The following is a 12,426-nucleotide window of genomic DNA, read 5'->3' on the forward strand; positions in this document are numbered from 1 at the left end:
TTTTAGGCTTCTAATTGTATCTATAGTGAACATAATGACGACGGGTCTTAGCGGTCTGAAATAAATATATTTTATGAATGTTCTGAAATCTATACCCTTTTGGTCTGTTAGACTACTAAGCATAGCTTAAATACCGTAACATACTTTGGTTAACATAGCTTTTACATATTGAAAGAAAACAATTTTTAACCGTCGTAGTCCATACCAACTCCGGGGAAATAAATACATATAACACAACTTTCTCTACAGTGATACTTTTGACATTCAACACCTTTTTAGTCACCGTACCACGCACGCTGTAAAGCACGCGAAACGTCGGAAAATTTTAAATTTAAAATTATGTTAATAATTATAAGTTTATAATAATACAAATAGCTTTAATCAGGTTGAAAAATTGTTTTCTTTAAATACCTTTTTTTTTCAGGCATGCAATCACGCTATCAAGTATCTGGGATGGACAAAGCGGCAGGTCCCGCTGCGAATGGAGCGGTCTTGCGCATAGAACCGGTGCGTGCGCAGCGAGATGACGCAACTTATGAATGCGTCGCTGAAAATGGCGTAGGTGATGCTGTGACTGCACTGGCGACCCTCACCGTCTTTGAAAGTAAGTTATTTATATACTATTATATTATATATTGCCAGTTCTAAAATCAAGAGTAGACAAGAAGAACTGGCAAGAAACTTCCTGCTTTTGATTAGGTATTCCAAGGGGCTTGTAGGGAATGATGTCTCTCTCGGTTTAATTATGAGGGGTCTATAGTGTACAATGCATTTAATAATTGTAGAAGTTTCGTCTTTAGCAAGAAGGCATTTCAACGCTTTTGCTCTTGGAAACTTTTTTTTTAAATTTTAACTTTGCGTCTAAAACAAATGAAATGCTTAGTTATATATTATATAATTAAGCTTAGTAAAATTATTGTTGCGAACACCTGGACGTGCGTGTACCACCCAAAAACATCTACGTCGTATTATTTACATAAATTATTTTGTATTGATGAACGTATTTCTGAAATTTTGTTACCCTCGCCTCGCCCTAATTAGCATAAATTTACAGAAATTTTCACTTACATTGCGAATATTGTACGAAACTAGTCTCAAAGTTACCTCACGTCTTCTGTGAGATGAAAATAATTACACTTTGGTAATAGTAAAATGTTTGCTTTTTGAATTGTTAAGACTTTAATATCCGATATTATGATGCATCGATAAAATCATCACTTTTGCTATAAATACAATTTACTTATTATCGATCGTTACTTCGTTTGCTGATGGTTTTATATTTTTTCTTTCCGGTCTACTTCACATACTTCTTTTACATTCCGTGTTGTATACATGTTTCTTACTAAAGACATATACCAATAGCATTACAACCTTAAAGGTCTGGGCCTCATATTACTTGCTGATGTGATGAACCTTCTGTGTCTGCAATGTTTACTGGTCTAAGGCATATCAGTTTCCTTGCGGTGTTTTTCTTCACTGTTCGTGCGAGTGTTATCTAACCTACAACCCCAGGGATGAGAGTCGCACGCTGAAGACACTAGGGAAAAGATAATTACATAAATAAACTTATTTGAGCATCGGTTAAAGATAAAATAATAACATGTTTAAAGAACTTGAGTTCTCATTACAAATCGTATTTTATTTATATGAGAAACACGTTCCAATTTAGTGATGGGTAGGACAAACGAAATTGAAGTGTTTGTATGTCCCACCACATGTTATAAAATGAGTTGGTACTTGGTACCACCTCATTTGAGGACATAAATGTATTATTTATTTGCTCATAAGACTCGATTCTTAATTATTGTCATCTCCCACCCCATGTGGGATAAGACAAAACATTTGATCTCAAACCTTCCCTCATTCATGACATAGGACTCATCGCCTCAATCACATTCGGCGCCTCGTCAGCGTTCGTAGTACCTAACCGTGTTGGAAGCGGTACAAAATGGATGTTTGAGGTGTTGCGACATTTGACAACTTTGAGTGTGACATTTGAGGAGGTGTGCAACACTATTCCAATTTCAGTCTAGTAGATTCACTCTGACATGTATGATGCCCTTTTGAATTTGTTAAACGCGCTAATATTGCGAATTTTGGATGGTAATTGATTTAATAATTGCACACCCTCATGCTTAATAGACTTCTTCAAATAATTTGTACGCGGCTTCTGTATTTTTTATAGAACAGGGGGCAAACGGGCAGGAGGCTCACCCGATTAAGTGATACCGCCGCCCATGGACTCTCAATGCCAGAGGGCTCGCGAGTGCGTTGCCGGCATTTTAATTCTGCAAGATAAGCAAACTCGCTCGACGAGTATTGCGTGTAGTTGTGTGTTTGTTTTTTTTAATGATAAGCTACTATGGAGAGAGTTATTTAATTTATTTTTAATTAAGATACAGGTGCTATAAACATAGTTTTTTAATCGTCAATTTTAGCAACTTAAAACGTACTTTACTACTCAATTGTTGTCGTTATTGCGCGTGTTATGCTATATAGAGTGTATCATTGTATGGAAGAAAACCTAAACCAACTAATGCCAATTGATTTCGACGCTTCTTCTAGGCCGTTCGTCGTTTAATAGAAGGACGTTACATGGAGCTTACACTGTATTTGCACACGGTCGAAGCCGAACTCGAGATGATATATGTACTGAACACATTTAATTACGTGAACCAAATATATATATGTACTTATACATTTTTTAATAAAAGGGTTGATGGAAATTTAACAGTATTAAAGCCTTACATAACAAGAAATGTGTGATCTATCGCGATGAATAATGAGTTTGTGCTGAATGAACGTTTAACCGATATCATTGAAAGTGTTCGAACAGCGCTTGACAAAGCTCTTTTTTGATATAAAGCGCTTTTGTACTGAGCACAAACTGTGTTTAATGAAGTATTTTATTGGTTTTTCGATTATTAAATTCCTTTCGTTATTTATGTGTTCACAAGTGACGCTAAATTGATTTTTTTACGGAGGAGGTTCATTTGATGTTAAGTGATACCGCCGCCCATGGACACTCTCAATGCCAGAAGACTCGGTGCTTTGCCGGCCTTCAAAGAATTGATACGCTCTTGTACTTGTACGGAAATACTTCAGTGGGCAACTGGTTCCACATAGTGATGATGCCGGACAATTTGTTGGTGTGTCCTCTAGCTTGCTACACAGAGTTCACATATAATTCATAGTTGCGGAAGGGATATATTGGTTTAATTGTTGTCTAAATATGTATGTACCAATTACGGGACGTAAGATACTGTGCCTCAATTTGGATTTTTTATTAACTTTTATACATTATTCGTTAAATATCTAGTGAATAAAGTTTTAAAAGCGCAAAAATAGGACCCGACGCTATACGTCACTATTTTGAGATATCAATCAGTAATTAGTATGAAATTAATTGTAAAATATATATTGTTTTAATTGTCTGAATTGGCCTTTGTGTGTCATACATAAATAAATAAATCAATGGCGCTGCAACCTTTTTAGGCCTGGGCCTCAGATTCTGTATCTGTTTCATGATCACTTGTTAAACGAATAGGCAAGTAGGCAAACGAATAGCCTTCTGTGCCTGACGCACGCCGTCGACTTTTTGGGTCTAAGACAAGCCGGTTTCCTCACGATGTTTTCCTTCACCGTTCGAGCTAATGGTAAATGTGCAAATAGATAAAAAAATCCATTGGCGCACAGCCGGGGATCGAACCTCAGGGATGGGAGTCGCATGCTGAAGGCACTAGGCCAACACTGCTCATACATAATCAGAATTTATATTCAGTTAAAATATACAATTTTGGTTCTGAGTTTGACTCTAACCTATAATAAAACGAATTGGACCTACTTGTATATGTATAGTATACTAGCATTTCTCTTAAAATAAACCAGCTAGAGTTGACGAAAACTGTGTTGTATACAGAACTCCTTAAAGTTTTACGCTTCAAATATTTACATGTATTGAAATGTATCGATATCAAAATTGTACGTGAAAGTTGTCTGAAATCTACTAAGTTACCCGATACTTTGGCATACGATGTGCGCTCTTTGACTAAACTTCGATATTTCCTATCATATTATTTAAGGTTACGACATATATTTCATATATGATGACACTCTCAGATACAGAGTGTATTATACGCACACATACACATACTCAAACATTCACGCATACACGATTTTTGTTTGATTACTTTGATTGAATACTTTTTCTTTTATATGTTAGGCTTTTCTTTTCTTGGTTTTAAATATGCACCTTGTACTTCGGAATAAATGTAATCTAGTTAATCACAACACAGAGTGTGGGTTGATCTAACTAGTCGCGTTAGATCAATTTTGTCACAGCCATATTTCGGTCATGAATAAAGATTTTTATTACTATTATATTTACATTAAATTGCTTGTGAATGGTTATGTAAAAGAGTAATATGTATTATTTATTTATTTACACTTCAATACCTTAAACATACATTATATTACATACGTATAACAAGTAATTTCGTCCAAGCAACCCTATCATGGAAATATAAAAAGAAAAGAAATATCTACCTAGAGGTAATTTCAAGAACTTCAAGTCAAGATAGGTCAAATCATTTATTTCAATTAGATTATTTAAAAATTGCACTTTTGTAAAAGTTACAAGTTAAAAAAATTTTTTTTCAAATGACGGTAGTCACCAAATTAGTTAATATAGGTAGTTTCATATGGAGAAGAATGGGCAACAAATATGCGAAAGAAGATAGATTATATGTAACATGTACCTAGAACAAAAGTAAATACTATACTAAAATAAAATAGGCGCATACGATACTTAAATAAACAAAAAATATATATGTGCTGTAAAAACACAGCCTTTACATTTGGTTATGTAAAGGGCAGTGAGGCATGTCTGATCGTCATTACAAGTTATGCGATAAGCAGTAATCCGATTTAGTTGACGTGATCTCACCTAATCTAACTTGTAGGGTGTCGGTGTCAGGTCAAATGCTTACAAATTTATCGTTAACGCCTTGTACATAGAGTAAAAATCCGTTTAGACAAAGGAATTCTGAATATTTTTTTAATATTCTCGAATGGCTTTTTGTGTCCCTTGTGTCCCTTTTTAAGACCTTATTATATATCAATATAAAATTCTTAGTAAGGCTATGCTTATGTGGTCTTTTAAGTTTTATTTTAATATCATGATCAACTGAAATGATATCATTCTTATTTGCTCGATTTGTGGACGTACGACGCACGAACGATCTTCCTCCATTACGCCCTGCACTGACCTCTCTGCATCTGCTGGGATACAACCTGACGATGTCGTCAGTCCACCGATGTGGGCAGACGCGCGGTGTTTCGTTCTACCGAAGTCTCCATTCAAGGAGCCTGAGGGTCCATCGTGTCCAAGAGCTTTGTAGCTTGGCCCTTTTACAATAAGCTTTGTGTATCTTAATAATGGAGAAATTACGAATTTCTAAAAAACTCTTGAGCTGTCACGTTTTATACACTTGATTCTTAAAAACTTCCTTATAAACTGTTATATGCTTTCCTAAATCTTTATTTAGGTAACGACATTATTTTCCACAGTTTCCTCTATAAACAAGTGTTGTAATACCACGATAATTGGCGTCAAAAGTTCACATAAATCTCAATAAGTGGATATTGGAGTCACGTGCGAATAATAGAGAGCCACAGAAATATACCCGCCCACCTGCCGGATTTAATCTGAATATAAATTATCCATAATTAAAGAGGACTCGGACACGGGGCGAATAAATGCGAGTCCTGAATTAAGCTATGAGAAGTAGCGGTTTATATTTAAAATTATTATTTTAAATGTAACAAAGATTCTATTGTTTATGAAAAAAAAACTTTATTACACGTAATAAAAAAAAGTTTATAGTTAAAGAGATAGTGCACTGTGGGCAGCTAGTCTCATCCATTAGACAAATTCTATATAACATTTACAATTTTATAATTAATCTATTGCTAGAACAATATGTTTCATTTCCTATTTAATAATAATGAATAAAATAATAATAAAACCTTTATTCATGATAGTCATACAGACATACATCTTGTGTTGTGTGAATGAGTGAGTGTGTGTGCGTAGGTATTTGAAAGTGTAGCTAAATTGTTATATGCGTGCGCTGTGTCTGTGTTAGTTTTTGCTTCTGTAGATAAAAGTTAACTTTCTACAGTGGGCCATAGCTTACTTTGTTTGATTGTTTTTTCACTAGTGATCCTTTTAACTTAAAACATTATTGTTAGAACTAGTGATATATTATTGTATGAACTAAGTCGCGATAAAGGATGGTCTAAGTGTAGGATATTCCAGCTAAAACGTATACATTAGGTAATTTATTTTGGCAGACTTTAACAAGTTTTGATGTTCTTAAAGGTTAATGAAAGACTATCGTTGTAATCAAGAGAGGACTTGGGAAAAAAGCTTTGTGATGTAAAAGTATATAAAACGCGATTTTAAATTCTGCTCCATAGACCACAAGCTACCTTGAACCCTTGTAATGCGAGCTCAAACGGCACCATATTTTTTCAAAGAGCTTTTGCGGTGCGCTGGCTGATAGTAAATTCAGAGTTATGTCGCTTTCACCATGAGATAGCGGGCACAGCCGACCATTACGACCCTGTAGTACTAAGTGCGTGAGCTTTGCGCAGTTTGAATAATGCGGTTCGGTTCTAGGTGGATTATTTTCATTAAAGCATATCATTCTCAGTCCTTGGGTGTTATATATTTCTATGTGCGCAATTTGTATGTTTTGATTGATTATATTTATTTATTCCGTAACCTACAGCTAATATAAATTATATATAAAGATATAGCCAACGATATAATACGAGTAGATCTATGTATGTATATAAAAAATAATCCCCTCTTGGACTCGGAATCACGCGTGAACGGCTGGACCGATTTCGCTTATTTTTTTTCTGTTGTGTTTGTTATTGTCAGGAGGAGGTTACGAAAAAATTGTAAATTTGCGCGGAAAATTGGAAAATTTAAGAATACTTTTGTTAGGATGACAAATTAGTTTTTTTGTTTCATTCAAAAAATTTTGATATCACCTTATGGCGTTTGACATAACATTGACAGAAGGTGTGCTGCAAATATCGTCGAAGAGGATGTAAGAAAAATGAATATCGTTTAAAACATTATGCTTCGATTGGAGTTTTTATTTTGATGAAATTCATATAAAATAATCACAGTCGCTAATTGTTTGTGGCATTAATCTTGAAAATCCATGATTTTCACATGACCAGTTATATTATATAGTTATGTCGCCTGTTCCCGTGTCGGACTATCAACAAAACTATTTATATACGCCAGAAAAAACAAACTAAGAATGTCGTTTAAAGCATTTTTAGTTAATTATACCAATTCTAAATCTATAATCATAGTTAAGACGGGACAACGTCTGTCTGGTCCGCTAGTCTTGTATAAAAAAGATTCAATACATTTATATATATTATACAATATTATTAATGTGGGTATGTATGTTCTCATGATGCATATTATTTAACGCTAGGATATATTTAATACTTTTGGTGGTACCGGGCGAGCGTCTAGACCTTGGGTATGCTGTCATACTACGCTTTTGAATGTTCAACCCCGGGTGGGTTCGGTTTTGAACCTACCCCTAGTTGCTCGTACGGTAAAGGAAAATATCGTTAAGCAGCTATTAACTACTTTCGATAGACACTCTAAGCCATTTAAAAAAAGAACTACTTAGCATTGTCTTTTGTTAAAATAGCTTTTCACATGAAGAAAAACACTTTTTAAATGGATTAAAGCTATGTATTATTATTAAAAACTTATAATTATTTACATAATTCTAAATTTTATTCTTTTCCGACGTTTCGCGTGCTTTTCAGCGTGCGTCACCGTGACTACGCATAGTAATACGTAGCTTTAATCCGTTCAAAAAGTGTTTTTCTTAAAGAACTACTTTTCTATAGCATATTTAAGAAAATACATCGTGTTTGATATGTTATGTTAACACATAAAGATAAGAACAGTAAAACAGCGGAAGTTCAAAATACGAGGCTAACTTATCGATCCCGCTCCATTCTGAAAACAAACTCAGACACTCTTTACATATTTTAAGTGCAAAGCTCACTTTGCGAGAATATTTTGCCCAACTCTAATGTAAGTCGCTTCTCAGGACGTTGAAATTTTCAAAATTTTATTAAGTTAAACTAGCCTCTAAAATTTTGAAAAATCAGACTATATGGTACTTAAAATGAAATAAAAAAATTAATTACGACATTATCGAACATGGATTTTGAGCCGGAAGTTATATTTCAGTATTTTGCAAGTGTATTATTAGCATTTTTTTTTGCTAATAATAATAAATGCAACTCAATTTGTGTTCACACATAAAATATGAGGGCCACAAATTGCTTTTCGATTCCTTGTACAGTTAAATTGAATATAAAATATGTATTGAATTTTATCGATGTTACAGATTTGAATTACTCGTGTAATGCGATTTTCAAGTGGTTTTCTACTTGGAAATATAGTTAAGAGCAACTGGGAATAAATGATAAAAATTCAAATTTATTCATATAGGTAACACAATGTACACTTATGAACGTAAATAAAGGTATACATATTAATACAAGGCAAGAACTTGCAATAAACTCTCCGCCATTCTTTTTAACTGCCAAAATGTTTTGCTGAAGAAGCTGCAACCATGTTCCACGTCTGTATATAATTAACTATAATACAAAAATAAAATTAAAGATTTGTCCTGTATCAGTAGTAGGCATCCTGAAATAGGAGCTCGCACTTACATTCTCGTGGGAACAACACGCAAGTACATAGTCGAAATAACTAACGTCACCGCATACACGCTACTTATTTTTTTAAATTGGTACGCTTTTTTCTTTAAGGAACCTAAGTCGAATTGGTTCGGAAATACTTGAGTGGGCAGCCAATATACATATAAACATTCCGGTTTTTTCACGATGCTCACGAGCAAATGTTAGTTTCATACATATAGAATCCATTTGTGAATTTAATTTAAACGCAGGGCCTTATGGATTAGATTCACTACCACTAGGACAACACAGATCTAACAGGAAGCAAACGGGACCTCTTCCGTTCGGGATGTTTACTGTAAATAGTCTTACCTTGGCTATGTTCGGTGGCGGTTGGTGTATGGATCTTCAAATATATTTCTTATGAAACACTTTGTTTGAAGCTGGATAACAACTGGCTTTAATTGTTTTAAACATTAGCTTATAACTAAGATAACATTAGGGGTAGTAGGGTTGCGATGCTGGATTAATAAAAAACTAACTTAACTCATTGAAGAGTTCAAATCTAAGTGACACTTATGTTATTGGACATTATCGGAAACGAAAATGTTAAATTACAATTTATGAGCGCGCTAAAAATTATGGGCCCATTTTGGCTTCAGGTGTGTGATGTTTGCTTACATTTTTTTTATGCTTCTTATTATTAACGAATATATTAGTAACTAATGTTAGGTTACATATATTATATGGCCAAATGTCAAAGTCGTGTAATACTTACAGAAGAGTATGACACGACTTGACATTAAATCTTCTCTAAATAAAATTATCACTGTCGTTTTAAAACTGTATACATTCACTAACAATCTTAAGCAACATCTCCCCAACCTGTCCTATTCTGAAACGGAAAGTATTTATTGAAACAGTACTTTAATAAAAAATTGTTTTATGTAGAATTTGTGTAGGTAAAACCTAAAATCATTAATATGTCAAAAAGAAGAGACTAGATGCTCACGAAACAGACTTTCTCTTTTAAGTATACAACCTTTTTATTACGTGTAAAAAGGTTTTTTTTTCAATCCTTTCATTTGTTTTCGATACGAGCTTTTGCCGTTATCTCTTAGCTCTCTATGCTAAAACGTAATATGGACATTCAGGCAGATGCTAATGTGGAATGCCTTTGTACATATTAATTATATATATTGAGCATTCATATTTGCGTTGCACACAATTGTCTCGTCAAATTGAATTTAGAATTAGTGGGTAGGACATAGGTATATATTGGACAATTGAATGGCGATCTATGAATTATTGGCGTTTGGATTTTAATTCCCCAATTGGGCAACTTATTGTGACTGTTACAATTGATAAAACACTGTTTGATTAACTTCAAATATCTGAGTGTAATCTTATTGCGATACTTTCGTATTTAATATATATATATATATAGACTAGTGGCGATAGAGCCTTTGGTATTGTTCTTGGATTATGTCAGTTTCCTGATATTTTTTAACTAATAGGCAAGTAGGTTTACCTTTCCATTACTGCCACGTGCCGATATTATGGTCCAGACCACGCCAGGTTTCTCACGATGTCTTCACCCAATTAATGATAAATACGCATATAGAAAAATCCATTAGTTTCCGGTATTTGAACGTACAACCTCGAGAAATGAGAGTCACTCAATCTTCTAGGCAAACACTACAGGTTAATGCGCTTATCATTACATTTAAATCAATTTAAACCTTTGGGTTTGTTAAATATTTAATCCATTAAAATTCGGGACCTACGCCTATTTGAATATTCAGTGCCTTTGCATTTTTCGTTTTAAGAAACGTTCCGAGAAAGCAATCCAATTCAATTGATGCTAATGGAACCAAAAATATCGTCCGCCTCTTATTTCTCGCTTTATAGCAACTGACAAGTTTAAATTTACCTTTCAGAGAGCAGTTATAATAATAGCTTACTATTGTTCGTGGTGTGCGCAGGATAATGCGCAATAAACACTTTTTCGTAGGGAATTCTTTTTCTATATACTAAACACTAGAAGAGCATCGGGAGATATCGAACATGAACGTGAACATGAACCAAATAATTAAAGAATTTTTCAAATCAAAATCATTTATTCATATAGGTAACACAATGTATACTTATACTTAAGAACGTCAAAGAATACATGTTAAATGCATCTAATTTTACATTAACTGCCAAATCAAGGGCGTAGAACGGAAGAGAAGAACTGGAAATAAGCTCTCCGCCACTCTTTTTAATCGCCAAGTTTTTGTATTACACAATGTATGTACCCATGTTCCATATTGATAAAGTAAAAACAAAGGGGCATGTTGAAATATGGGCACGCACATACATTCTCGTAACTTGTGTATGGTCAATTTTATGTCACCCAATAAATGCATATTATCGTTTTGTGTTAAAAACGAAGAATTTTAAAAATATAATTGTTTTTGAGTATTTGAAATGTCATGCAAGAAATAAAACATCGCTTAAAAGCTAAACGCGAAAGCTAGCACGGCACTGTCTAGTATTTTGACAGTTCGTTCAGTAGAAATACGTCAAACATTTCACCTGTGTTTTAATAGACATTTGTCCTTGGTCATTTGCTGCAGCTGATGCTTTATCAAAACTAAAAAAGCCTATGTTATGGCCTTTAACCTAAGATATCGTGTTAGTTTTTTTTTAATAAGCAAGACGCCAAAATCGACAGTGTGTCAGGCACAGAGGGCTGGTTACCTACTTGTATATTGTGTAAACTAGATTTTGGGTAGAAATTGTTACAAATTAATTTACTTTATTTCACTGATTACCATATATATATAAACTTTAGAATTTAAGTGATCGCTCACTCGTGCGCATGTGCAGCTTGTTTTTTTTATTTTTCCCTACTCCGGGCTGACATTTGACGTCGGTTCCGTAAAACCACAGAATAAGTTAACTGAACAACTGTAGTGTATGCGCGATTATCTTAAGAACATGATTATATTTGGTTCCATTATATTTGTTCAACTAAAGTTGTTTAAATAAAAAACAAACACTAAAATCTAAAACCTTTCTTTGGTCTTTTTCTGTGCAATACATTTGGCTTATAAATTTATCGCCAGTATAACTCTATTATACCTGTGAGGTGTTCAGTTTCAGCGATGAAGCGAAAAAATATGAAAATAGGGAAACGTGATCGGCCAGTAAAGTGGTTTAGTTATGACCCGTGTAAGATAGTGTGCAATGGGTATTAAAAAGGTCCCTTATGATATAAAATATAATTGTTCTTCATATACTGCCATCTCCTTTGGAAGGTTGGCGATCATCATGGCTACATTCATGTTGGATGCCGCTTCTGAACTATTTTTTGGTGCCATTGTCTAATTCGGCTAGGTCTCTTTCTACCTGCCACTTTGCCTTAAATGATAAGAATAATAATAATAACCTTCCTTTCCTTTGGTGTAGATATTGGGTTTAAGTGTACAGACACTAATAAAAGATTTAAGTTGGCGCCTGATAGATAGTACTGGTGACCCCAGAGCTGGTGGAGCTTTCCTCGCTCAACGAATATGTATCGCAATACAGCTACAGGGACCAATCTTTTTATTAATTTTTAATTATATTTATTAAAACTATGTAGGTTATAAAAATTGTAATTAAGTTTAGGTTTAAATAAAT

The 12,426-nt window shown here is 34.0% G+C and overlaps 1 protein-coding gene across 6 annotated transcripts in view; it reads left to right on the forward strand.

Moving 5' to 3' along the window:
- LOC123709210 (tyrosine-protein phosphatase Lar) overlaps positions 1–12,426 on the forward strand; it is a 334,020-nt gene that overhangs the window by 256,886 nt on the left and 64,708 nt on the right. For all 6 annotated transcript variants that reach the window (XM_045660326.1, XM_045660331.1, XM_045660327.1 and 3 more), the window contains one exon: positions 425–604. In XM_045660326.1, the coding sequence (XP_045516282.1) occupies positions 425–604 (180 nt within the window). The remainder of the gene's footprint in view (positions 1–424; positions 605–12,426) is intronic.

The sequence above is a fragment of the Pieris brassicae genome, chromosome 5 (genome assembly GCF_905147105.1).
Source record: "Pieris brassicae chromosome 5, ilPieBrab1.1, whole genome shotgun sequence".
NCBI lineage: Eukaryota > Metazoa > Arthropoda > Insecta > Lepidoptera > Pieridae > Pieris > Pieris brassicae.